This window comes from Setaria viridis, chromosome 7, assembly GCF_005286985.2.
Source record: "Setaria viridis chromosome 7, Setaria_viridis_v4.0, whole genome shotgun sequence".
Taxonomy (NCBI): domain Eukaryota; kingdom Viridiplantae; phylum Streptophyta; class Magnoliopsida; order Poales; family Poaceae; genus Setaria; species Setaria viridis.
In genome coordinates this window covers 6,384,879-6,409,764 of record NC_048269.2, presented here as the reverse complement: position 1 = coordinate 6,409,764, position 24,886 = coordinate 6,384,879, and the positions used below count along the sequence as shown (strand labels likewise).

Here is a 24,886-nt window from a genome sequence, read left to right as displayed (position 1 = left end):
CTACTACTGTACTTGCAAAGAGAGGACTACCAGAAACAACGCACCAACATATTGTGAAGCGAAACTAACATATCAGGAAGAAGCAAATAATGACATGAGAGCTAATAAAGACCCGTAGCAATGCATGAGCATTTCTGCAAGTAAATATAAATAAAAAATCGGATAGCTTAATGAATTGCAAATCAAATCGTCGTCTGCCGTCGTCTAGTCGTCTGGGTGTCTTCGAAAAAAACCGTCATCTCGCAAGTGCCTTGCCACGAGAAAAATTTCCGAGGTCTACAATTCCCATTCCTATAACAAATTACATTATTGCCACGCCAACAGGATAATCACCCCAGAATCAGATCGCCGGGACATTCCGGGCCTCCGCCGCCGGCCCCCCGACTCACCACAACGCCGCCGATACCTCCCAGCAGACAGATGGCCGCGGACAACCGCCCCACCGCCGCTGCGCCGTACCTACCGGCGGAGCTCATCCCGGACATCGCGCGGCACCTGACGACCCTCCAGGACTTCTTCGCCCTCCGCTCCACCTGCCGCTCCTACCGTGCCGTGCTGCCCCCCTCCCGCGCCGTCCTCGCCTCCCAGCCCCCGCACCTCCTCGTGCCCCACCACGCGTCCTCCCGGCGCTCACTCGCCCTCGTCCACCTCCCGCGCCGCCGCCTCCTGCGCTTCCGCGCGCCCACTCCCCCTCTTCCCAGCGCCGTCGTCGCCTCCGACGGCGCCCGCGTCGTCACCTTCGACTACTTTGCCCACGAGCTCTCCGTCACCCACCTCCTCTCCGGCGAGCGGGTCTTCGTCCCCGACACCCCCTTCCTGTTCTCCCGCGCAGTCCTCGCCGGGGACCTCGTCTTCCTCATCGCCCCCGGGTGGGTCCGGTACTGCCGCCTCGGGGATGGCCGATGGCGGGAGGCATGTTGCCGCCTCAGAAGCGGCGTTCGTGGCCTCTACATGATGGTCGGCATGCTCGCTGCCAATGGCGTCCTCTATGCGCTCCTCAACACCTGCCAGCTCGCTATCGCGGAGCTGAGGGACGATAAGGTTGAGTTAAAGCTGCTTGGAGGGGAAGTCAGTGACCATGTCAGAAATGCTTGGATGGAAAGCACGGATTTCATACTTGGGGAGTGTGCTGGTGAGCCCTTACTCATCTTCAAGGGGTTGGTCAAGCCGCAGTATAAGGTTTTCCGATGGGAACCTGGGGAGCAAAGGTGGGTGAGGGCTATGAGCCTGGGAAGGCGGACGCTTTTCGTATCTGGAAATGGCTTTGATGCTTGGCTTGGTCCAGATTCACCTGGAATTCGTGGGGATTGCATATATGAAGCTCTGCCACAGGCTGCGGGTTGGAGTGAGTACTTGTTAGTTGACAACACTTGTGAACTCGTCACTATTGACTACCATGGTGCACCAGAGTTAGATGCTGTAAGAAAGCAGGTTTGGGTGCTCCCAAGCTTATATTGATGTTGGCCTACGCAAGATCAAATTCTGAGGTTGAATGCATCAACATTAACTAAAGGTCCTTCTGCTCATCTGCACTATTCTTAGCTGTAAACTGCGTAATTAGAAAGCATGAATGCATTACTACTTGTTATCAAATGTTTAGTATTGTGCTGATTCTATTCGATTGCAAATGGTGTTCCAATACAATAAGTGTTCAGATCAAAATCTCATGTTGGCTGGGGTATCCTAAATTTAAGAGTTCCAAATGTGTCTCTAATCTTAAAATATCTCCACAACTTATATTATTGCCATGCTCTTCCTTGGGTCAGCCTCAGGCCTCGTTTGGCAGGGCTCCGGCTATGGCTGAAACAGCTCCGGCTGTGGCTCCTCCGGTGGAGCAGCTTCTGTGGTGGAGTTGAAGCCGTTTTAAAAAATGTTTGGCAGAACGGTTTCTTCTATCTTTTATAAATAGATGGAAGAGTTCAAATGTCCAATACCCTTACTTGTACATATATGAGTTTTATGTTTGCCCTGTTAAATGAAAAATAAGAATAGGAACTCTAGATTAACAAATAATTTGTCTAGCTGAGTTATTGGACCACAGAGCACACTGGTCCATATTCAGCCTGTTCGGTAGTGCTGGCTGCACAGCAGCAGCCCAGCCCAGCCCAGCGCGTCAGCCACTCGCTGTGATGAACGCGGGCTGCAGCAGCAGCAGCACTGCAGCTGTGCAGCCAGCACTACCGAACAGGCCGATTATAGAATTACAGCCTTTTAGGCCCAAGACAGGCACGGGTGAGAGAGAATGAGGAGTGGATAAGAAGAGAGCGTTCTGCTCTCTGTTCCTAGCCGGCCATGGTCGAGCTCCTGGAGCTCAGCTCAGCGGCGCAGGAGCTAGTGGATGAGATAGGGACGTGGTGGAATCGGTCGTCTGGAAGATGGGGAGCTCGTCTGCGGTGGAAATCGGTGTACGGGAGTAGCTGGTTGGTGGCAGCGGCCCCGCCGCCCCCTCGCGATGCCATTGCTGAGCTCATCTCGGCACTCCACCGCCGCGCCCCGCGCGATGCTATCGGCCACGGCGCTGCTCTGCAGGCGAGGTAGGTGGCAGGGTAGTGAGTTGGGATGGCATTTTGGGGTGTGATTTCGGTGGATTTGATGGGCAATTTGGTATTAGTGCTTGCATGGATGGGGTGGAGCTGCGGGGAGCCGGTATTTTCAGCTCCGGCCGTCCAGTACAAATTGGCATGCGGCTTCGGATGGGCTTTGCACGCGAAGCCGGTTTTGACTTGTGCGTTTGGTAGGGCTCCTAGAGAAGCTGGTGCCGGAGCCATTCATGAAGCCCTGCCAAAGGCACCCTCAGTAAGACAGCTTTATAATCTAACATTTGAATTCCACATGGTGACAGACGATTGGGCTCCTTTTGGTGGTGGGATCTTCTGTTTATTCTCAATAATTTTAGGATGCTTGCTCCTTGCAAAGTGAAAATGGCGCTACTGCAAGATTCTGGCTTGATCCGTGTATTTTGGTGTTCTGAAATGGTCTTTTAGACAACTGTTTTCTTTTGGGAAAAAAAAAGCTTTTGGCACAGCAATTTCTATTGCAAACCAATGATCATCGGTTTTCTTGACCCCTATCCATTGAAGCTTCAGCTCAAAACTTACAAATCTGTAGAGTATTCTAGAAGCCTTCACTTTCTTTGAAGATGACAAAGATATTTGGTCCTATCTGTGGGGAAATCAAATCTTCTCCTCCAAACAATCTTACAACATGCTGGTGGGACCTTTCCATGGTTGATCCAGACTTTGCTTGGTTATGAAATCATGTTGCCACAGAAAGCACTAGCTCTTCTTCTGGCTTCTCTTTGAAGTTAGATTGAACATGTTACTTGCTTCGGCTGAAAAATGTCCTCTTGTATGACTGCACTGTATCTCCTGCACTTTATCTCAAGAAGGGTCCAAAGTTCATCTCTTCTTCCAATGCTCTTTCAGCAGTACTGTTGGTGTTTTCCTGGTTTCAGTTGGGACCTGTCTATATCCCTTTTTGACATATTGGCTGAGGATCGTTAACGCCTTGAAAAGCACTTCTTCAGAGAGGTTTTGATCCTTACATGCTGGTCAATCTTTTTAATGAATGATATTACTTTCAACAATGGGTCCTCGTCCCTTCCAATATTGGAAGAAGGGATTGAAGAATTAGTGTTGCTTATGCACACTGGGCTAGAACAATTGTAAAAGTCAAACACCGATATTGGCAAGAGTCACATTTCTAATGCTTAGTGTTAACAGAGGTCAACCAATGTACATGTATTTTTTTCCTTAATAGCAGATAAACACAGCTGGGGGCTCCCCTCATGTTTATGTTAGAAAAAGAATAAGCAGAGGGGTTTTCCAATTCTTTAATCTCTGTGGCATGTTAGAAAGTATAAGAAAAGAAACTGACAATGGAAGCTGATTATCACGTCTCTATTTTTATATTATTTTGGTAAATTGTCATGATTCCATTATGGTTGATGATTGCAAAATATGGATTGATGAGATAGAAAAACTGACTGACTATGGAAAAGAGGGAAGGAATTATAGAGCAAGGGTCCACAAATTGGCATGTCCAACAAGTCCATGCCACGCCAACGCAGGTTCATAGGTACATTACGCTATTTTCATATTTTGTGCACAAGATGATATTGTTGTGGCCCGGAGCATGCTATGGAACTCAACAAATTAGAAGTTCCACGCATATTTGTATATAATCATACACTGCTTTTATATTTTACTTTCACATTTTTACTAGACTACTTGTTGACAGAAAAAGAATGAAATTTCAGGTAAAATATCTACTCCTACATTGTGAGATTCATACTATCAGAAGAAGGTTGCATGCTCACTCATCGAGCCAGAACTGCCAGGCCAGATCGAGTTCCATTAGTCCTACAGAGCAACAGCCCTTGCAGGTAATGGTAACTAGCAACTAGTCTGGTCGCTTTATCAGGAATGCTTTTTCTGGTGACCGTTGAGAGATGTTTTCTTGCTATAGGTTTCTCTTTTCTTTTTGTGAATGAATCTACATGATTACTTCTACCACCAGTGAGTTCATGCTGCGAGTGTTAGGAGAATATTTCCTCTCATTTATCTTGATTCCATCAATGTATTAAAATTTTAAAATAAACTGATTGCCAATAGATGTGTATATGGGCTTTACTTCTTTATTGCTATAAACTTTGGTCACTCTTTTAGGTTATCCATTAGCAGAATGTCGAATACACCTGTTTGAAATTCATTCCACAAGCCCCATTTATATTCAACTATTACTCTCTGCTTATGAATCAGTAAGGGTTTGTTGGCTACTACTCCTACCACCACACACACACACAAAAGGAAATTAAAAAAATCCTCCAGTCAATCTAGTGACACTACCTCCCTCAGCCAAAGTTGGGTTTACAGCAAGAGGCTGCTGATCCTTCTTTAAATCTTAAGAATAGCATCAGCTAACCAGCTTATACACTTTGACCTTTGTCTCGAGTTCTAAGAATGTTGCATTCTCTTTTCTTCGTGGTTCGTCTATTCAAATAGCCTTTATGTGTTTCCCTATCATGCTCTGTATAGACATCATTTGGAGTTTTAGGTTCTGCAGAGCCTTCAGTCTCCAATGAACAGTTCATGAAAGTACAAAATTGATAACTTATTCTTGGCAAAGTCGTTGACAAGCACATCTGGAGGCTATCTCCTTCAGGTGAATACACAGCAAGATCGGCCTATGATGCTTTATTCCAGGGAGCAATTCTCTTTAATCCATATGAACGCATTTGGAAATCTTGGGCCCCTCCCAAGTGTCGTTTCTTCATGTGGTTAGTAGCTCATAGGCGCTGCTGGACTGTGGACCGGCTGGCCAAACGTGGTCTCCCCCACCCAGAACATTGCCCCCTTTGTGATCAAAAAGAGGAGGATATCCAGCATCTCCTGGTTGGTCGTGTGTTTGCTAGGCAGTTCTGGTTCCAGTTCCTGCAACACGTTGGTCTAGCTGCCCTGGCCCCTCAACCTACTGATATCTCTTTTGAGGACTGGTGGGAGAAGGTTGAGCTGTTGGTTAATGGGGATATGAGGCAGGTCTTAACTCCCTTATCATCCTGGGGGGTTGGACCATTTGGAGGCACCACAATGATTGTGTATTCAATGGCGCTTCTCCTAGTATCGCTACAACACTGATTTTGGCAAGGGATGAAGCCCAGTTGTGGAGCATGGCAGGAACTAAGGGCCTCTCTCTGCTCACTGCCAGGGGAGTGGGTTAATCCCAGGTTTTTTTTTTGGTCAGGTCCTTCCTTTGCCTTTCAGGCAATCAGGATTTTTGGTCTGTGAGAGTGTAGGGGTGTGTGTGGGGTGTGTTGGTGTGTGTGTGTCTGTTTTGTGGGTGTTTGTGTGAGTCTATGTATGACTCTTCTTCTACTATTAATACAATGATACGAAGTTCTCCTGCATGTTCGAGAAAAATACAGTCCTATCAAAAAAATCTGGCGTCACTCAGAGTGCTGTGCCAAAAATTAAAGTGCCACTACCATTAGGGAATATAATAACATAATACAATCCAATCTCTACAGAACTGGCAAACTTGTTACAAATTGCAGATGGTTTATGAGCTTGTAGCCAATTTCTTCACCATATTCTTGCCATTCTCTGTAGGACAAGGAACAGCAATTTGGGGATACTCAGCCTGTCATTTGCTTTGCCATCAAAATAGCCTATGTAATTTTGATGCCGTTGCTACTATATGTTCCTTGCACACTAGAATTCGATCTCTTTACGTAAGCTTGATAGTGACCTTAAATGCAAGAGCCACATCGTGATCTCAACAATTTACCTTCATATTGTTTCCCAAAATTGCAGAATAAAAATTAATTCATATATTCATTTGAACGGTTACTTTGATGCTTTATTGCATTGCAGGTATAAGATTTTAATGGATCTCCCTCTGGACTCTTGAGCAATGAATTTCGACGTACTGGTTAATCTTTTCGTTTGCTGTTTCACCACATATCTGGGATTTCATGCCACGTTTCTTACAAATTTATTTGTGTATATGGATTCTGATTTGGACAAGGTAACCTCAAGTTCATTTAGGACCAGTACTTTGTATGCCAGGAGCAGACATGACACGATGGTCTGCAAATTCAGAATCGTCAAGCATTTTGATTTGCTTGTTCTAATAAATAAAGAGCTTTCGTTTAGTATGCAGAGCTGCTTCTGTAACCATGCATTCATGATTTTGACTTGTAAAGAATTCTGCTCCGGGCGGAATTTATACTGTAATGAAAATTACTTGAGACTTCCAGAAATGTTGGGAGGTTCACATTCTCCTATAGTTCTTTGCTCAAAACAACCAGATGTGCTCATGCAATTTTGTCATTGCATTCCATCACGCATGATGCTTAATCATAATACTGAGTTGAAGACTAGCAGAATCATTCATAAAATTAGGCTTATTAGCTGCAATGCTCATGTTATCGTCTTCATAGTTAAGTCCTGTACGGAATGGAATGAAGGGAATGCATACAAAAGGAGTGCACAAGATTTTGGAGGAATCGTGAAACGGTCCTAGGACCGGTTGGTCTCCAGAAGGTTAAGTAGCATTGGCCTCACTAAGAGGTCTGGGTTCGATCTCCTTTGTAAGCGGATTTTCAGGGGATTTCCTATGATGAACTTCTGCAGCCTAACACGTGCTGGAAACTGATGTTTGAGATCATCTCTTCCAAACAGGCACGTGAGTATGAGTGTAGGATGTAGACTTTACTTTGTGTAGGTGCGTGGGTGGGTGGGGGTCTATGTGTAAGTTCGGAGCTTCAGCGAGGTTATCTTTAAAAAAAGGATTTTGGAGGAATCATGGTGATCGTTCCGTGGGCCCTGGGTATTTGTCTTGACGAACTGACGATTATGCGCCCTTTGTGTTCACCGGGAGTCACAACATTATTATTACTTGCGATTATCCATTATCGGCTGTAGGCTGTAGTAATGTAGATTATCGGATGCATCATCAACTGCGAATCTGCGATTGCGTTTGCCTGGTGCATTTTCTGTGAGGTAAGTTAAGAGCCTAGAAAATCTTCCTGTGATGCTAATTGTTTGCCAAATGAAAGGTTTTGTTCTATAAGCGTACAACACGGTCTCAGCTGTTGTTAGAATCACAAAATGTAAATTGGATTAGAGGTGGTTAACATTGGAATCGTAGATCTTAACTACAAAATCATATAACCGCATATTTCATTGACTAGAATAGTAGAATCAGCCCCATTAATCCAGAGAGTAAAATGTAAAACCATATGATAGAGTTGAAGATTTTGATAACCATACCCCAGATTGTGGCACTGATATACTCAGCAAACAAATTAGGTATGAATTGAATATAGCACATTGATACCACGTTTGGATTGAAACGAACTCACCTACAGCAGACAAGAACACATTAAACATCAGTTCGCAAACTTCAGCATGCAAAATACACACAGAATGTCTCTAAGCACATAGGCAAACCCTGATATACGAGAGCCAGGAAGAAAGATCCGTTTAAAAGGATCAGGGTTCAGAAACAGCCTCCATACAGAATCAAAGTATTCAAGTGAGCGGTGGAACATGGTTAGGGCTACAAGACTGTTATCTGTGTTCAGGGATTGCTATCTCAGTATGACCGCTGCATTTCTCAAGGCCAGATACCTTTGAACGTATTCATTGGGAAGCATCCTGATCTGCTTGAACACCTCTGGATCAGCGTAGCGCAGCTTTGTCCTAGGATCCACATACGGTGCCTGCAATGGGAAATTCAGTTCACTTGCTGTTTGGCGGCCAAAAAGTAGAGGGAGAATGCAGCAGTAGGGATGTATAAGTTTGATAAAAAAAAAAGCAACGTAAATAACTGTGTGTAGAGTCTTCTTTCTAGAATTCTGTTTCCTTTCATGTCAGTCATGCAGATACTAGAGCTGAGGCAAAAGCCAGGTCCAGTTTCATTAGGGATTCTTTCCTGCGGCCCAACCAGAACAGGCTAGGCCATTGCTCATTGGCTAGGACAGGACTGCTCAGCTTCAGCCAAATTGTTAACATAGGTCAGCTGAGGATGTCAATGCACAAACTGAAGGTTATACATGAAGTTTATACTAATAATATCACGGAACTGCGATGAAGTTTATACATGATGTCATCTGAGGATGTCCAATACACAGGTTATTAACATCATATGAGGCAAAATTTATACATTATGTCACTCTACCAGTACTGAATAGATGCCAAAAGAGTTGATAAAAAATTCCAGAAAAATGGACAAAATCCTTGCCATTAACCAAAGATAACTCAGAAATGATGTTGAATAAATTCTACAGCTGACTGCGAAATGTGAGAATTCAGATATCATACAAGCCAAATCAGATTGTCACTTTCAATTTGGAGAAATTAAATATCCACAAAATCTTGTTTCATAAGTGTTCCAACACAGACTAGCCACTTGTAGATACAGGTGACTCGTATGAAGTGACTGCCAGGAACCTACAATCGCCTTGTAGTTTCTAATCTAGCGCTACCAGCCACATAACAGTTTCGAGTCTTGCACAACAATGTATGGTTTTTAATTTAGCGCTACTAACCACCTAACAGTTTCTAGTCTAGCGTTACAATGTACCAAGGTTTTCTTTCTCATGGCTTCCACACACAAAAAAAGGAAAAAAAATGTACTGTGTAAAATGGTCCTAATCAGAAGTTTCAGGAGGGCGGAAATACACACTCAAAAGAGCATCATGACAGCTACATTCTCAAAAAACAATCTTCATCTTCACAGCTCCAACAGAAGAAAATGATACACATTTCCAAAAATGCGTGCAACGTTTGTTTAACATAAGTCCACCGTTCAAAAGGCAGTAAGGCACTATTATTGACTAGCACACTACTAACAGTCTTGTTTTTCTTAGCTCTAGCTTCTTATAAGTTACCCATTGGTCTTTCTTCTAACCCAGCTACCAGCTAATAGCACATACTCTAGAGAAAGATCAGCTTTTATGTCCTATAGACAAGTATTAAACAGGTCTTATACGGATAATACAATTACATATCAAGTCACGAGTTAGCACTGCAACAATATAGTAGTAATAAGGAAACACAGAATGACCATTATAGTAGTGTTAAGGAAACACATTGTCACCTTTATTTCTTCTTCCAATTTGACCTTTAGACACTGAATAAAACCATTTAGTGACCTTCTCAGATACCTAAGCCCAAAAGAAGGAACTAATATTGAATTAAACTTACCTCAAAACCTGTTATGTCACAGTATCTCTTTGGTGGGTAAATGGATGGGGGTGATTGAATATTCAGATCTGCATAAAACCAAATAGTGTCAACATACAATGTCTGTCTAAAACTAAGAAAACCATATATGCATCATATTCAAGATACCATGTTCACAATGTAACATCTTAATTTCAAGCCATGTTTTTATTTTTCCAATAATCCAGCTTGAATGTTTTGACTGATAAGAATCGTACACAGGACTACCTTAGATCATATTCTTCTGATTGTCTTTCAGTACATGATACAGTATCTAAAAAAATATACAAATGGCAAGAATAAAAACCTGATTTTCTAGTGGCATAATCTTTTATCAAACATAAATTCTTCAGTTGCTGCTCCCCCCCCCCCCCCCCCCCCCCCCCCCCCGCCCCCCCATATGTAAACTCTACAATACAAGGAGCAGGGGGAAGGGAGACACCTACAAACTAGTTAGTTTGAACATACAATGAAAAGCGATTTGTTTGTGAACAAACAAGGACAGTGTGCTGTTGATTTTTCATGTTATGAGCTTTCTTATAAAACAAATGATGAGGTGAAAATTTATTTGTTCTCAGCATCATTGGCCATTAGGTGCCAATTTATTACAAAGATCAAGGTTCCCTCTGCAATGGTTTGCAAGAACCTAGAAGTTTTATATCAAAGATCTCCACCATATAATTTTATTGGCATTCATCCGTGTACGAAAGAATTGTATAATGATGACATTAACCTAAGGCTTTCTGTGTGAACAGTCAAGCAGCTACTCAGTAAAGACAATTTCAATATGAGATGATGCTTCTGCTGTCCAAAAATGGATATAGTTCAGAAGCTCTTTTTCTTTACCAAAATAGATGGTGCCAATATTCTTCAAGAATGTGCACTCTATGCCAATCAATTGTTGATGTAGATAAAAAATGCTAACTCTGAACAACCTAAACCCAATAGCAGCAACGAATTCACACCTCTATTTATCAGTACCAACAGTCCAACACACTTCCCAGCCCGAATAACAACAATCAGTCAATCACATGCATCCACCAGCCATGAAGCGCAACAGAGCACGATCTAAACCTCACAATTTTTACGCAAGTTGAAATCACCCACATAAACATGGAGAACGGAGGGGAAACAACAAATGGGTGGTTTCCAAAGACAAAGGAGAGCACCAAAGACTTAGTACGGCCACAACGCACAATAGTTGAGCAATAACCATCCAGCAGAACTCAGATGGAGTATCCAATCTGAGAAGAAGGGTGAACCGGAGGGTGCTTACAGTTGGGGCGGTCGGGGGGCATGGAGGAGGCATCTGCGGCCTGGAGGAGGTGACGGAGGTGCTTCCACTGGCGCCCCCGGGACTGGCCCTTGGGGTACTTGTCCGCCGTCTGCACCTTCTTGAACGACAGCGTCGGCGCCAGCACCATCTCCGTCCTCACCACCTCCGACTCCATCCTCCTATAATCTCCCGCGCCGGCGCGAGAAGCGGCAAGAGACCCGGCCTCGCGGCGGCTCCTCGGCTTGGAGCTTAGGGCTCGAGGCGACGCGGGTTGCCGGCAAGGAGGGTTCGGCACCGAGGGGGAATGCGAGAGAGAGGAGACGGGCGGCGAGGTCGGATGGTTCGCTAGAGGTGCTCTCCAGATGGGGCGGTCCCCGCCGGGGGCTCGTAACTTGCGGAAGCTAGTTTGGCTTTATAAGTTTAAAGCCCACTAGGCTCAAATAGTAGTCTAAATCAACATTTCAACCTATTTAGGTTCAACAATTTCTAAAAGTTGCGCGGGTGTTTTTTTATTTTTAACCTTTTTTATTTATTTTTAAAAATAACCTGAGGGGGACTTGAGGGGGACTTTATCTGCGCAAATAACCCTTTTGGCCGCGCCAGATCGCCTAACGCGGCAGGAGCTTCCTGCCGCGTCGCGTGCACTGGCGCGGCGGGCCCCTGCCACGCTGGCGCGGCGAGTGCGGCGCCAGGTGTGCGCTGACGTGGCGGGAGCTCGTCGCGCCAGCCCGCCTAGCGCGGCAGCGGTGCCGTGCCACACCGCTTGGCGCGGCAGAGCCTAGTCTACAGCCGCGCGCCGGCTCCCTTCCTCATCCCTCCCTCCTTTCTTCCTCCTCCAGACACACCAGCGCCCTTAGCTTGTTGCGCCGCCCCACCCCCAAATCTACCCAAAATCCGGCGATTTCGGTGGGGGAAAGTAGTGGAAATCGATCCCTGCTTTGTATGGAAGGTATCCCATACTTTTTCTCGTATTTTACCGTTGCATTTGGTAGATCGGAGGATGTTTAGGTGACTTAGGGTTATGTTGATGATTTCAATTTTGAATGAAATGCAATGGTGTTTTGTGTTAGATGATACGTAGTTCATACGCAATTGAGTCTCTGCTCGCGATATTGACGTGTAGAACTTGTTGAATGCTTCGATTTAGGTATATATTCATCCAATCGTGTGGTTTACATGACATGTATTTTTTTTATATGTTCAATTAATTAGTCTCATATTTTTGTTCCTTAATATAGTTGCTATAGTTGATATGTTTCAGTGTTTGTATTTTGTAGATGGAGTGTTTATATTTTATCGAAATGATGTATATAGCTCGTATGAATTACGTGTGTAAAGTTTATTTGTGTATTAAATTTGTGGCACTTGATGTCCAGGTGAGATAACGTCGTTTGGTTGTGAATACAAGCGGCGTAGGTGGTATGTGCGTTATGTGAGCGAGTCCAATGGTGCTGGTCCCGTACCTCCTGCCCTTCCGATACCTCTTTGTAGATGTGGCGTGCAAGCAGAGGTGAAACAATCAAGGCATCCAAAGATAGCCGGAAGAGCCTTCTATGTATGCAAGTGGACTTTTGATCCAATGCCTGCCGCACCTTGTGATTTCTTTCAGTGGATTGATGGACCCAACAAATATGATCCTAGGATCCGCCTATTCCCATATCATAGCATAGAGCTTAAACCATACCATCAGTTTAGGCGTTGGGTTCCTCCTCCACCAAACCCACCTAGGATGACCGAGGAGGAGAAGCAGGAGGCTGCTTGTAGGCGTGTAAGGGATCCTCCCATGTGCAAGTGTGGGGTTCCTGCTAAGCTTATGCGTTCTAACTTAGGGGATCCACCTAAGTTTACTCCATTCTTTCGATGCTCGCTAAAGACTCATGTAAGTATATTATGAGAATATTAGTATGTCGTTTAGCTAGCAGTTATAATTTTGCAGTATATTGTTCATACTTTTACTTGATGTTATTACTTGGAAGTTGGAGCAGTTTATGTATGAGTAGTTCACGTCACCGTTTTTTTGCAGGATGGGTGGCCATTGTGTGATTTCAATGAGTATATATACGGCCCAATGGCAATGTGGCCAACGGAGGAGCAAGTGCGGGAGTTCGAGAGTGGAAAGGAACCGTGGCCATGTGTGTCCTCTCCTAGTGATAGATGCAAGTGTGGTATATTGGCAACACAAGGTGTGGTGCCTTCTGAACTTGGATATGGTTCGTTCTGTGGAAATGCACATGGCGATTACTGGGTTAGTAACTACTTATCTCTTGTGTGTTATTAAGGTTGGAACTTGTTTCAAATTTGTAAGAATATGAAATTGTTGTTGCAGGAGGGAAGGACATGTGATTGGGAAGATTTTTCTGGTCGTTATGATTTGTTATTAAAATTGGGTAATACATCGGAACCATGGAAGTCAAGGAAACAACAAGAAATTAAAGAAAAGATTAGGAAGGAGTATGATGTGCCTATTCCTAACAACGACTTGCTTTGGAGGAAAATATATCAAGATATGGTGCATGAGACTGGAGTGGAACCTGAAGGACTTTATGCAAGGGAAACTATTATTAAGTATTGGAGGCAAAATAGATCCAAGTATCCACAACCTCTAACTGAAAATGAGAAGAGAGAAAATAGGAGGAAGTTGCAGGAGGAGAGGGAGTTGGAGAAACAAAGGTTGAGGGAGGAAAGAGATCGCTTAGGTTATGTGGTTGATCCGAATGCAAAATACCCTAAGGGTTCATGGGAAGAATATTTGCAGCAGGTTAGGGCAAGAAAGAGAAGGATTGAAATGGAAGAGTTACAACAAAAAGCGGAAGAGGCACAGATGGAGACGATGAAGGCTCTTGTTGCCGATTTACCTGTTGGTAAGGTTAATGTCGATAAGAAAGGGAAGGGAGTTGTTGTTGCCAGAGATGATGATGATGACGAGTTACTATATGAAGGTGACTCGGACTAGATGAACGTGTTGATGTAGCTGGATCATGTTTCTCTTTAGTTGTGAAAACTATGTTCATTTATGAGAAAACTATGTTTATGTTTATTCTGAGAACTACGATTAGTTGTCAAAAACTATTTTCATTTCTGAGAGAACTATGTCGAAACGCATCAAAGTTTCCTCTCCGAGCTAGTAGTGAGTGCTAGAGTGTGATAGAAATAGTAGTAGCTTCGATCAAAATTTTTAGCATACTCGCAAGTCACGTGAGAACCGATATCACCATCAGAAGTGCTTACCTGAGAGGAGCGGGGCGAACTCCCTCGTGTCGACACTGTGCTTCTTGCAGAGGGCGTCGAGCGCCTTCTGGCTCCGGAAGGACGAAGCGATGCGCTCAGCGGCGGGCCACGAGGGCGCGCTCCCGCCGTCGTCACCGCTGTCGCTGGTGTCGACGGCGGTGGCATCCGGGGCGCGCACGGGGATGGGGTCGATGATTTGGATGGAGGACGAGGAGGAGTGGGCGGTGGAGGAGGAGGAAGGCATAGCGCTGGTAGAGCGGGTGATGGGGCGGCGGGCGGCAGGACGCTTCACGTTCTCGTACGAAGGAAGCACCATCGAGTAGATTTGCGGTCAAGTTGCAGGAAGGAAGAGCAGAGGGCAGTGGCCCAGTTCTCTAGGCACAACGCAACTGCGCGAGACTGGCGTGCATGCATTGTGCGTCAGTGCGTGGAGTCCCAATGCAACACGGCCGCCAGGCTTCCCTCAATTTATTTTTCAGTCTTTGGACTGTTATTAAAATTGAAAATTTGATAACTGAGATCGAAAATTCGATAATTGAACCTGCTATCCCACTCATCTCTCCTCTGAATGATCTTGAAGTAATCAATATTCCTACTCCCACCGTATCTTTTTCTATAAAACTTCTATTGAAACCGGTATTAGGCCACCTTCAATGTACGATTTTATCGCATTATTACCAGTCTAATCGCATTATTACCAAGACTGTTGTATCATCTTTTCAATGATACTCCCTCCGTCCGTAAAGAATGTCCTTTTAGAAAATTTCGGACACAATAATACCTAATAACTGTCTATTTAGTTTTCTGAATCCTAAATAAATGCACATGCATTGTAATCAGAGAAACAACATCAATTGAGCATTTCATTTAATTGGCTCTACACACTCCTCCATATACGTTTTTATTGGTGTGAATGTTACTTTAATTAGATGAGGTTTACTTGAAGGTAAAAAAATTCACTCTTTGTGGGACAAATTTTAGACTCTAAATGGACACTCTTTGTGGTAGGGGAGGGGCTTGCTGCACCAGAAGGAGTGGAGCGGTAGCAGTGCTCTACCGCGCAAATCGAAACAAAATTTCAGTAGGATTTGCCCGGGTGTGGTCGTTGCCGCGTGCGCTGCCGCACCAAGCGAAACAAATTTTCAATATGTTTTGCGGGGGGGGGGGGGGGGGCCTTGCCGCGCCACTCCGCCTAGCGCGGCAGGAGTACGCTGCCGTGCCAAGCGAAACAAATTTTCAGTAGGTTTCGCCCGGGGAGGGGGGGCGGGCCTTGTCGCGCCACTCCGCCTGGCGCGGCAGGAGTACGCTGCCGCGCCAACCGAAATAAATTTTCAGTAGGTTTCACCGGGAGGGGGGGGCCTTGCCGCGCCACTCCGCCTGGCGCGGCAGGAGTGCGCTGCCACGCCAAACTAAACAAATTTTGAGTAGGTTTCGCCGGGGGGAGGGGTGCTAGACTTCCGCTGATGAAACTTAAATAGCTTTTTTTGTTCTGATTTTTTTAAACTAGTTTGAACCACAAATACGCGATAGCCTACCAGTGCGAACATTTACGAAAAAAATACACGAAACACAAGTATGTCACGGAGCAAACATATAACATTGTACAGATAGAAATAAACCTAACATCCAACTTAGTCTTTTACACACGTGACAGAAATAAACCTAACAACCAACTTAGTCTTTTACACACGTGACGGTTCCAAAAGTCTTGCATACACATATAATATAAATTGCACACCTAGTGCATCACACTTGAGACATGCAATGTTCAGTGTCGTGACCGCCGCTCATCCGGAGGGCTAAAAGGATCTCTTGGGCGACGGTCCCTCCTTGGATGCGTGGGCAGCACATTGGCGCTGCCAACATCGGTGTGGTCCCGAGAACGACGCTGCCGGCGTGGCATCCGGGTACGAGGTGTAGGTTCCTATGGAATTGGGCACAAAGCATAAAATTTGTATGACACTTCGGGAGTGAACATTAAAATCTAGAATTGAATGTAGGGAAACTTGTGAATGTACCTGGCTGGACTCTCCCTGCGTCTGAGTCACAGGTGGAGCATCGATCATGCTGGAAATCTCCAGTTCCTCACCATATGTAGGGTCGTCATCCTCAGACTGCTCACCTTCAGAGTCCTCGCTTGCCTGAGGGGATGCGGGTTCCTTGCCTCGTGATCTCCTGCTAGGACCTGCAGCAGTGGACGGTGTTGCAGCCTTGGGGGGAGTCGCCAATGGAGTCCGACGTGATCCCGAAGAAGTACCCTGGCCATTGCCCTCGTGGTGCACATCTGAGGACGACATGCAGTTCATCCTCATGGCCATTCGCCTGCAGCTTTTCCGAACCCTCTGCCACATGTAAGCAGCATATATTCATGACTATGATATTGATAGGGTTACAAAGGTAGTATGAGTATAAGTGGAAATTAGTTTGGGCTTCTACCTCTGCAAACTGATGAAGCAGACCATCACCTTCTCCGACGGCGTGCTCCATAATCATGCCCGCCTCGTTTGAGAGCCTTGCAAGCTGCTGTCCCTGTACGCATAGTTTTCATTTCATGAGTGATCAATGTTACGATACTATGATTACAAACCGAAATCTTACCATGTAGTCATGGAGAGGTGCACGCTCAGGCTGTGTCCCATAGCGTGTCACCGTGTCGTACGCGTCAGCTATGTCGGCGTCTGAGTCAGACGGTGCATCCTCAATGGGCACATTACTCCAAGATGGTTTCACTTTAGTTCTCGTCGAAGTACAGTACCATTGTATGTACTCATTGTTTGGTACTGGTCGCCAGTACGGTCTACCTTCAGGATCGCATCTGTTGGCGCTAGAAATCGGTCAACCGAATCTCCAACGTCTGACACACGACCCGGGAGAATCTGCTTAACTCCTGTTCGGGTGATTGCCCTGGTGCGGTTCGCGCGGCGTGCCAGCCAATCTGACCTGTTGATTGGCAAGGAAGAATACGTGTCAGGTCTAGAAATCACGATCGGCTAGATTTCCGATCTCGAGAGAGCTTATCAGCGAATCGGCCGATTTGCCGTAATAAAGAAATCGGCTATGAAGCAGCCGATCACTGTAGCCGTGTAGACAAGAAAATATTGGAGTAATCGACACAATGCTATAGTAACAACACTAGGAATAGATCTAATCGGCTATGTGTGAAATAAGCAAATTTAATAGCAGAATGTAAAGAAAGCCGAAACCGCCGATCCCTAGCTGGATAACTGGTGATAAAACTAGAAAGACAGGTAAAACCTATGATTCTAGTAAATATCGATAACTAGTGAATAAATCTAAACGAAACAACAGCGATGCGCCCGGAGTTAAAGCTTAGAATTTACTCGGTAAACGGAACTTACAAGATCGGCCGGAGATCAAGTTGATGCAGCCCTGCCAACCCGTACGAACTCGTGAAAAAGGAGAAAGTATTTGGCGAAGTCGCCTGCTTGAAAGTAAGTACGAGGAAATAGTAGTTGGTTGTATTGATTTGTTTATGATTACAGATTTACAAAGGTAGCTATTTATAGCCCCGTACAGATGACTCCTTAACTGATTAGAACTCTATCCCTAATTCAAATAGAAAACAAATATTTACAAGCACGATTCTTACTAGGTTGGTTATTATACACTTCATGGGCTGATTTCCTCTTCATCCTTCCGATCCTTCCCAAGCCCATACCGGCCCAATTATTCCAGCCCCCTAATCGGCTGATTCCTTATCGGCAAAGGGTAACCGATTCGGGAATCAGACGTGTCCGATCCGAACCCCAAGGGTTAAGCAAGGCAGAAATCATCGGCCGATCCCGTACTGTAGCATCTAGCCGATCTTGGACTGTAGTGCCAACCAACCGATCTCCAACTGTACTTTCCCATTTCCTCTCCTCCTGACGCCGATTTCACTAGTGACGAAATCTGGCGTCAACACATGCCCCCCAGTTTCGGAGTAAAACATAGTCTTTTACTTCGAAATTCTTTTCAACTTCCCCTCCGAAACAGCTGCAATGAAAATATCCTTCCATTTCACGGTCTTTAACCTGATGATTGCAATCTTTTCGAAACGGGCGCCCACGACAACCACTACTCCCAAAAAACTCGAAACGCTGGCGTGGTGAAAATTCCATTTTTACCCCTCCTTAGGCGCCCTTTAAATAGCAGTTCACCCCGCACTTCTCCTTCAAGCTGACGTCTTTCTTCCTCAGCGCGTGTGCCTTCTTCTTCCCTCAGCACTTTCCCTTAGCTCCAAAGCTCCTCAGCGCCACCTTCCTGTTGCTTCTTCTTTTCCCCTCCAATGGCGGCACCTTCAGGCAATTCGCCCTCGCGCAATGCTCCAGAAATGGCGCCTTCGGCGGAAGTGACGACAGCGGTTGCTCCATCGTCAGAAGAAGGAGCTTCATCGGAGATCCCAATGGCGATCCCCATTGCGGCCTCATCCTCCGCAGCTGTACCGGCGGTCACGCCGACTACTAGGAACTTCATCCCAGAGGTTATTACCGAATCCTTCCTCTATCGGCAATGCATTTACTTTAGATCTATTTCTTACTTTTGCACCCCCCCTTTTCCTTTTTAGGTGGTTAGAGATCGCATCACCATCCACCTTACGGGAAATCCTAGCCTTATCTGTCTCGGACCCATGGGGAACCCAGATCCAATAGAGCTCATCAATTTAGAAACCCACATAATCCCCTTCAAACAATCCACCATGGACCTGGATCACTGGTTGGGCACCTTTAGGTCCTGGCCGAATGAAACCCCAGGTTGGAGGGAGTGGTACCAACGGATAGCCGAACCGAAGAGGGTCCTATGGGACGAGCTCAAAATCGGCCAGTGTATCAACCTGTCTTTGTCCCAGATGGAACGAAATGAACCGTTGGTGATAGCGGCCTCTTACTTTTGGTCTGATGCCCTCAATGCTTTCTTGTTTGGGCATGGACCTATGACTCCCACATTGGCCGATGTGGTTCTGTTGACCGGCCTTGACATTTCCTCCCCGGATACACCTTTCCGCCTCTTAGCCGCAACGTCACATCGGCTGGACACAAGAGGAATCGGCGGGTGGAAAGGATTCATCAGATGCAACAAAAGAGCCGGGTCTGTTGAGAATAGGGAGCACACGGCCTTTTTAATGATGTGGTTAGAAAAACATTTCTTTTGCGGAAGAGCAGCCGGCCCATCAACCAACACCCAGGCTTTAGCCGAAGCGCTATCGGCAGGAACCCCTGTTCCCCTTGGGAAACACTTGCTAGGGGCGGCGTACCACATGCTCCACCAAATCGGCATCAAACTATCCAAGGGGGAGCCGATTGGAAATCCAGGTGGCCCCTGGTGGTTTATCAATTTATGGTTGAACCTTTATATGAGCAAGATCACTCAGCAGAATGTGGGTCACATGATGTTCCCTAACATTGATTCGGCAGAAGATCCTACTGCTCGTCGCCGATGCACATCTTTCGGTGAAGCGGCGTCGGCCTTCCCAGGTTGCTTGTACTCTGCTACAAAAGTGGCCGAGTACTTCCGATGCTTCTACAACGGCTTTAATGAAGATGCAACCGTCTGGTTTCCTTATCAGCGGGATGACCCAATCTTTGAACTCCCAACCTGCTTCAACTCAACCACTGGCCGATTCGACGAAGAACTCACTGATGAGCTAATCAAGCCAGGAATCCTGCCAGCCAACTTCTTTTCGGGGAAAGATGCCCCCACGTACGAGTTCTACAATCCCTCTGCTGCAGCACGCCAACTCGGCATGGGTGAGCTGCCGATTCAAGTATATTTTGCTAGCCGAGTCAAGTTCAGAGATGGGCTCACAACAGGTCTGGACTACAGTCGGGTACGAGACCGGATCCCGGACTCCACCACTATTGACCTGAACAACTGGATAGTAGCCCTCTTCGCTGTCCAGCCATTCAAACTTTGGTGGGCCGAATGGAAACAATTCCTCTTCTGCAACTCAGCATCGGCATACTGCAATCTCCTGGATCCAGCCAACATCGACCCGAACGCCGAGGTATTTTCCTTAGCCGATTTTTACTCTTTTTCAACGTAGTTGAATACTAAAGCTTTGCTTCATTTCTTCAGTCTGAGAATCATGTCCCCCCAACACACAGCCGGAGTGGTCGGTTAATAGAGGGTCATCATCCATACACCGCCTACCCTCTCATCGGCTATGACGCTCCGTCCGTGGACGTGATTGCTGGCTGATCGAAACAAGCTCAGAAGAGAGTCAGCAAGAAGACCAGCCGCCGAGTCCGAGCCCGTATAGAATCGGCGGATCCTCCCATGCTCGTATCGGCAGAGACTTCGGCCGCGCCACCCCCTCAGGCTACCAGAGATATCGACACTCAAGTCGTCGCACAAGTTGGGGCAGCCGCCGCGTCGCTGCTGTTAGAGGCCGTGCAGGTAAACTTATGTTTAATCCTTCCGATTGCCGTTTTGATATTAATCCTTCTTATCTTAGACTGCACAGAGTACCCCCATGGACATACAACAATCGGCTGCAACCCAATCGGCCATCAACGCACTCCCGCTTCCATCCGTTGAGGTACAACACAATTTCACCGATTCCCTTAGTGTTTGAATAATATGCTTACTCAACCTTCTAACACAGGTCATCGGCATGCCGAGCGCTTCTCAACCACTGATCTCTTCTCGGAAAGCTGGCCCAAGCACAGCGTCGATCATCGTGGAGTCTTCCTCTTCTGATGAACCTATGGTACCAGCCCCTGAGCAGGGGACGACGGCTTCCCGAATGCAACTTGAAGAGATTCGATTCAAAGAGGTAAGACATCTTTCAGCTTTATTTAGCCGATTTGCTATCACCGTCAGCCGATTTATTTTCTTCTTTATTATTTCCAGGAACAGGACACCCCTGACAATAGCCTCTTCTCTTTCGCGGTCGCCCTCTCTGATGACGAAGAAGTTGCTTCTCGCCAGGTCGCCTTGAGCTCCATCCCTGATGACGTCCGAGCCAAGCTTACCAGCATCCGACTCCTTCTTCAAGGAGACATCGGCCGATTAGTAGAAGATGCTTCGCCGATTCGGCAGCTTTTTGGTGACGTCAGCGGACGAGTGCCAGAAGAAGCGGAGGAAGCCTTGGCACCGGCTGCATTTATTGAGTCCATGAGGATCCCGGTCTACAGAGCCCTTCGTCACATGGCCGATCATGCCAAGTTGGCCAAGACTCGTGAAGAAGAAGACGCGTTCAAACGTCAAGCTCAAGAGGTGCACCAGCGTATTCACTTTCTGGAGGACTCCCATCCAGGGATCGTCGGTGAGATAGACCGCCTTAAACGCCGAAGGGCAGAGCTCGCCAAGGAGATGGAGCAGGTGACCAAGGCAATGAATGCCGAAGAGAAAAGGCTCCAAGAACTCCCTTCTGTCCTTGCCGATTTAAAACAGGAGAGGCAGCATTTGGCCCATGAAGCCCTGAAGCTCCACCGTAGTGCGTCAGAAGTCCCCGGATCGGCGGATGAAGATCAATGGATCTTGGACTCTGCCGATCAGATCCGGCGCCGGGCGATTGCGGCCATCGATGCCCTTTTGGGTAATCTGTAAAGGCACTGACTATTTTGTACGAACCTTTAATAACTGCTTTGACCGTCCTTCGCGACGCGTCCTTTATTTATTGCCTTTCTTACTTCCGATAGGACGCACCCTTACCAAATATCCACGCCTCTTTCTCTTATAAATGCCGGCCTAGACTCCCCCTTCCGAGAGTACCAGCTTGGCTTCGGCTTTATTTTCTCAACCCGTTCTCGTCGGCGTGACCTTCTGTCATGTCTTCGTCGACTTCCTCTTCCTCTGTCAACCAGGTGAAACCCTAGCCTTGATTCCCCTCTCTCTTTTTAATTCTTTGGAAGAGGATGACCCTTTTTAATCTTTCTCTCTTTCAGCCACGGCGTCTTAGCCCCGAGCTCGAACGTGCCATCGAGCTCATACACTCTGATGACCCATTGTCGTCAGAGGATAAGGATTTAATCAGGGCTCATCGTGACGAACTTCAAGAACACGTCTCTGCGGACGCCCGTCGGGTCTTGGACTTTTTGAATGACAACACCCGCCGGCGACCTCAAGCCGACAGAAGTCATCTGCTTCCTCCACGGGTCATCCTTGAAGATGCTGCGGCAGGAACTTTGCGCCCGGCCATGGATCGGAGCCACCCTCTCCCCCGTCAAGTCGAAGCGGAGGCTTCGATGAAAGAGACAGAAGAAGAGTACATTCGTCGTATGATAGAGTTAGGTCAGGCTGAGAGAGAGCGTAAGAAAAAGAATGGCGAGGCCCTAATAGAGATGGACGAAGAGTACATCCGTCTCATGATAGAATTAGGTCGGGCTGAGAAAGAGCGCAAGAAGAAGAATGGTTAATTTATTATTTTTTGTTCTAAGGGCGACTTGTACCTTGTCGGCCGTGTAATCCACCGTCCGTACCGAATGAATACATCGGCCGATTTGGACGATTTCATGTTTTTCATAGATGAACCGTTTTGTATCGGCTGCGCGCCGTTGTATTACGGTCAATCTTTTATGCTCCGACCCATATACTAGGGTAGTATCTTTTCAAGTACCTTCCGTTCAAAGCCCTAGTGAACATTTCTCCCTCGATTGTTTCCAGAATATAAGAATTTCCTGGAGCACATCTGCCGATTTTATACGGCCCTTCCCATGTAGGGGACCACTTTCCGAATTTAGGATCTTTCGACCCAATCGGCAATACTAACTTCCAAACCAAGTCCCCAGGGGAGAATTGTTTGACTTTGACCTTCTTATCGTACCATCTGGCTACTTTCTTTTTATTTTCTTCAATGCTTATCAAGGCTCTTAACCGCTGGCCGGCCAAGTCATCGAGTTCCCTTTTCATGAGTGACGAGTAGTCGTCGGCCGTTAACTGGTCCTGGAGCGAAATGCGTCTCGATCCCGCCCTTGACTCCCACGGTAGTACTGCATCGTGACCGTACACCAACTGATAAGGGGATAACTTGGTGGCCCCATGACAAGCCATCCTGTACGCCCATAGGGCTTCGGTTAAACATAGGTGCCATTTCTTCGGCTGCTCCTCTATTTTTCTTTTGATTAACTTGATTATCCCTTTGTTGGAAGATTCGGCCTGGCCGTTGGCCTGGGCGTAGTACGGAAAGGAGTTTAACAATTTGATCCCCATATCGGCTATAAATTCTTCGAATTCCCCCGATGTGAACATTATTCCCTGATCGGTTGTAATAGTCTGGGGAATGCCGAATCGGTAGACGATATGATCCCTTACGAAGTCGGCCATGATAACCGATGTTACGGCTCTTAATGGGATTGCTTCCACCCATTTGGTAAAGTAATCGGTAGCCACCAGAATAAATTTGTGCCCTTTGCTTGATGGTGGGTAAATTTGGCCCATAAGGTCTATTCCCCATCCTCTGAACGGCCATGGTTTGATAATGGGATTCATGGCCGATGCGGGTGCACATTGGACATTCCCAAATTTCTGACAAGCCTGGCACCCCTTATAATATTTGAAACAATCTTCGAGGATCGTTGGCCAGTAATACCCATTATTCCTGATCATCCATTTTATCTTATGGGCCAATTGGTGTGCTCCACATACCCCTTCATGGATTTCTCCCATTAGAGTCTTGGCCTCCTCTGTTCCCAGGCATTTGAGTAGGACGCCGTCAATCGTTCGGTAGAACAGGTCGTCTTCGAGCAGTACGTACTTAGTAGCATGAAAACGCACTCGTCGTTCCACCTTCTTAGACGGATCTTTCAAGTAGTCGGCAATTTCTTTCCGCCAGTTATCGGCCGCGAGTTCCAGAGTCATAGCGCCTAGAATTGGCCGATATCCAGATGCGTGCTGGGAGAGCTTGTTGGCATCCTCGTTGTGGTCCCTTAAGATGTGCTCGATTACTGCCGATTTAAATTTTTTTAAGAGCTGTAAGCAATCCTCGTAATAAATTCTTAATACATCATCCTTGCATTCGGACCTCCCGGTTAATTGATCCACAATAAGCATGGAATCCCCGAAGACTTCGACAGAATCGGCCTTGACTTCTCTTAGTAGTTGTAAGCCCTTCAATACAGCCTTCAATACAGCTCGGTATTCCGCTTGATTGTTAGTGGCGGTGGCTTCTATCGGCAGAGAAAAATCATAGCTTGCCCCCCAAGGCGATATGAGAACGATGCCGATTCCTGATCCGACCCCACATGACGACCCATCAAAGTATAAAGTCCAAGGCGCCGGCTCTACGAGGGTAATCTCTGGTCCGCAGTGTTGGGCGACGAAATCGGCCATGACCTGACCCTTGACGGCTTTTGCCGATTCATACCGCAGGTCAAACTCTGACAAAGCTAAGATCCATTTGCCGATTCGACCTTTCAAGATCGGCAGTGATAACATGTATTTTACTACGTCGTCTTTGCATACGACCACACATTCTGCCGACAGTAAATAGTGCCTGAGTTTGGTGCATGAGAAGTAAAGACATAGGCACAACCGCTCCACCGGAGGATATCTTGTTTCAGCGTCCAGAAGTCTTCTACTGACATAATAAATCACTCGTTCCTTGCCTTCGAATTCCTGGACTAGAGCCGACCCAATAGCCTTTTCATCGGCTGATAAGTATAATTTAAATGGCTTACCAGTTTGAGGAGGAACCAATACCGGTGGTGAGACC

General features: G+C 46.4%; 2 protein-coding genes and 1 pseudogene across 2 annotated transcripts; 2 read left to right on the top strand and 1 right to left on the bottom strand.

Moving 5' to 3' along the window:
- The first annotated feature begins 315 nt into the window (after positions 1 to 315).
- On the top strand, positions 316 to 1,714 carry LOC117863644 (uncharacterized). The gene has a single exon (XM_034747450.2). It carries the CDS (start codon positions 421 to 423, stop codon positions 1,456 to 1,458), a length of 1,038 nt encoding a protein of 345 aa, XP_034603341.1. The 5' UTR covers positions 316 to 420; the 3' UTR covers positions 1,459 to 1,714.
- A 3,397-nt stretch (positions 1,715 to 5,111) lies between these two features.
- On the top strand, positions 5,112 to 6,659 carry LOC140223407 (uncharacterized; annotated as a pseudogene).
- A 1,133-nt stretch (positions 6,660 to 7,792) lies between these two features.
- Positions 7,793 to 11,395, bottom strand: LOC117863646 (protein EIN6 ENHANCER). The gene is made up of 3 exons (XM_034747452.2): positions 11,005 to 11,395; positions 9,711 to 9,778; positions 7,793 to 8,224 (listed from the first exon to the last, which is right to left on the bottom strand). Exons 1-3 carry the CDS (start codon positions 11,177 to 11,179, stop codon positions 8,093 to 8,095), a joined length of 375 nt encoding a protein of 124 aa, XP_034603343.1. The 5' UTR covers positions 11,180 to 11,395; the 3' UTR covers positions 7,793 to 8,092.
- Positions 11,396 to 24,886: the final 13,491 nt, after the last annotated feature.

Bases quoted from the DNA above. Each gene is read 5' to 3' on its own strand.
- LOC117863644 (XM_034747450.2), top strand. From the start codon at position 421: ATGGCCGCGGACAACCGCCCCACCGCCGCTGCGCCGTACCTACCGGCG.
- LOC117863646 (XM_034747452.2), bottom strand. From the start codon at position 11,179: ATGGAGTCGGAGGTGGTGAGGACGGAGATGGTGCTGGCGCCGACGCTG. The intron at 9,779-11,004 runs GTAAGCACCCTC...GGTTTTATGCAG, and splicing joins GCCCCCCGACCGCCCCAACT to ATCTGAATATTCAATCACCC. The intron at 8,225-9,710 runs GTAAGTTTAATT...TTCCCATTGCAG, and splicing joins GTGACATAACAGGTTTTGAG to GCACCGTATGTGGATCCTAG.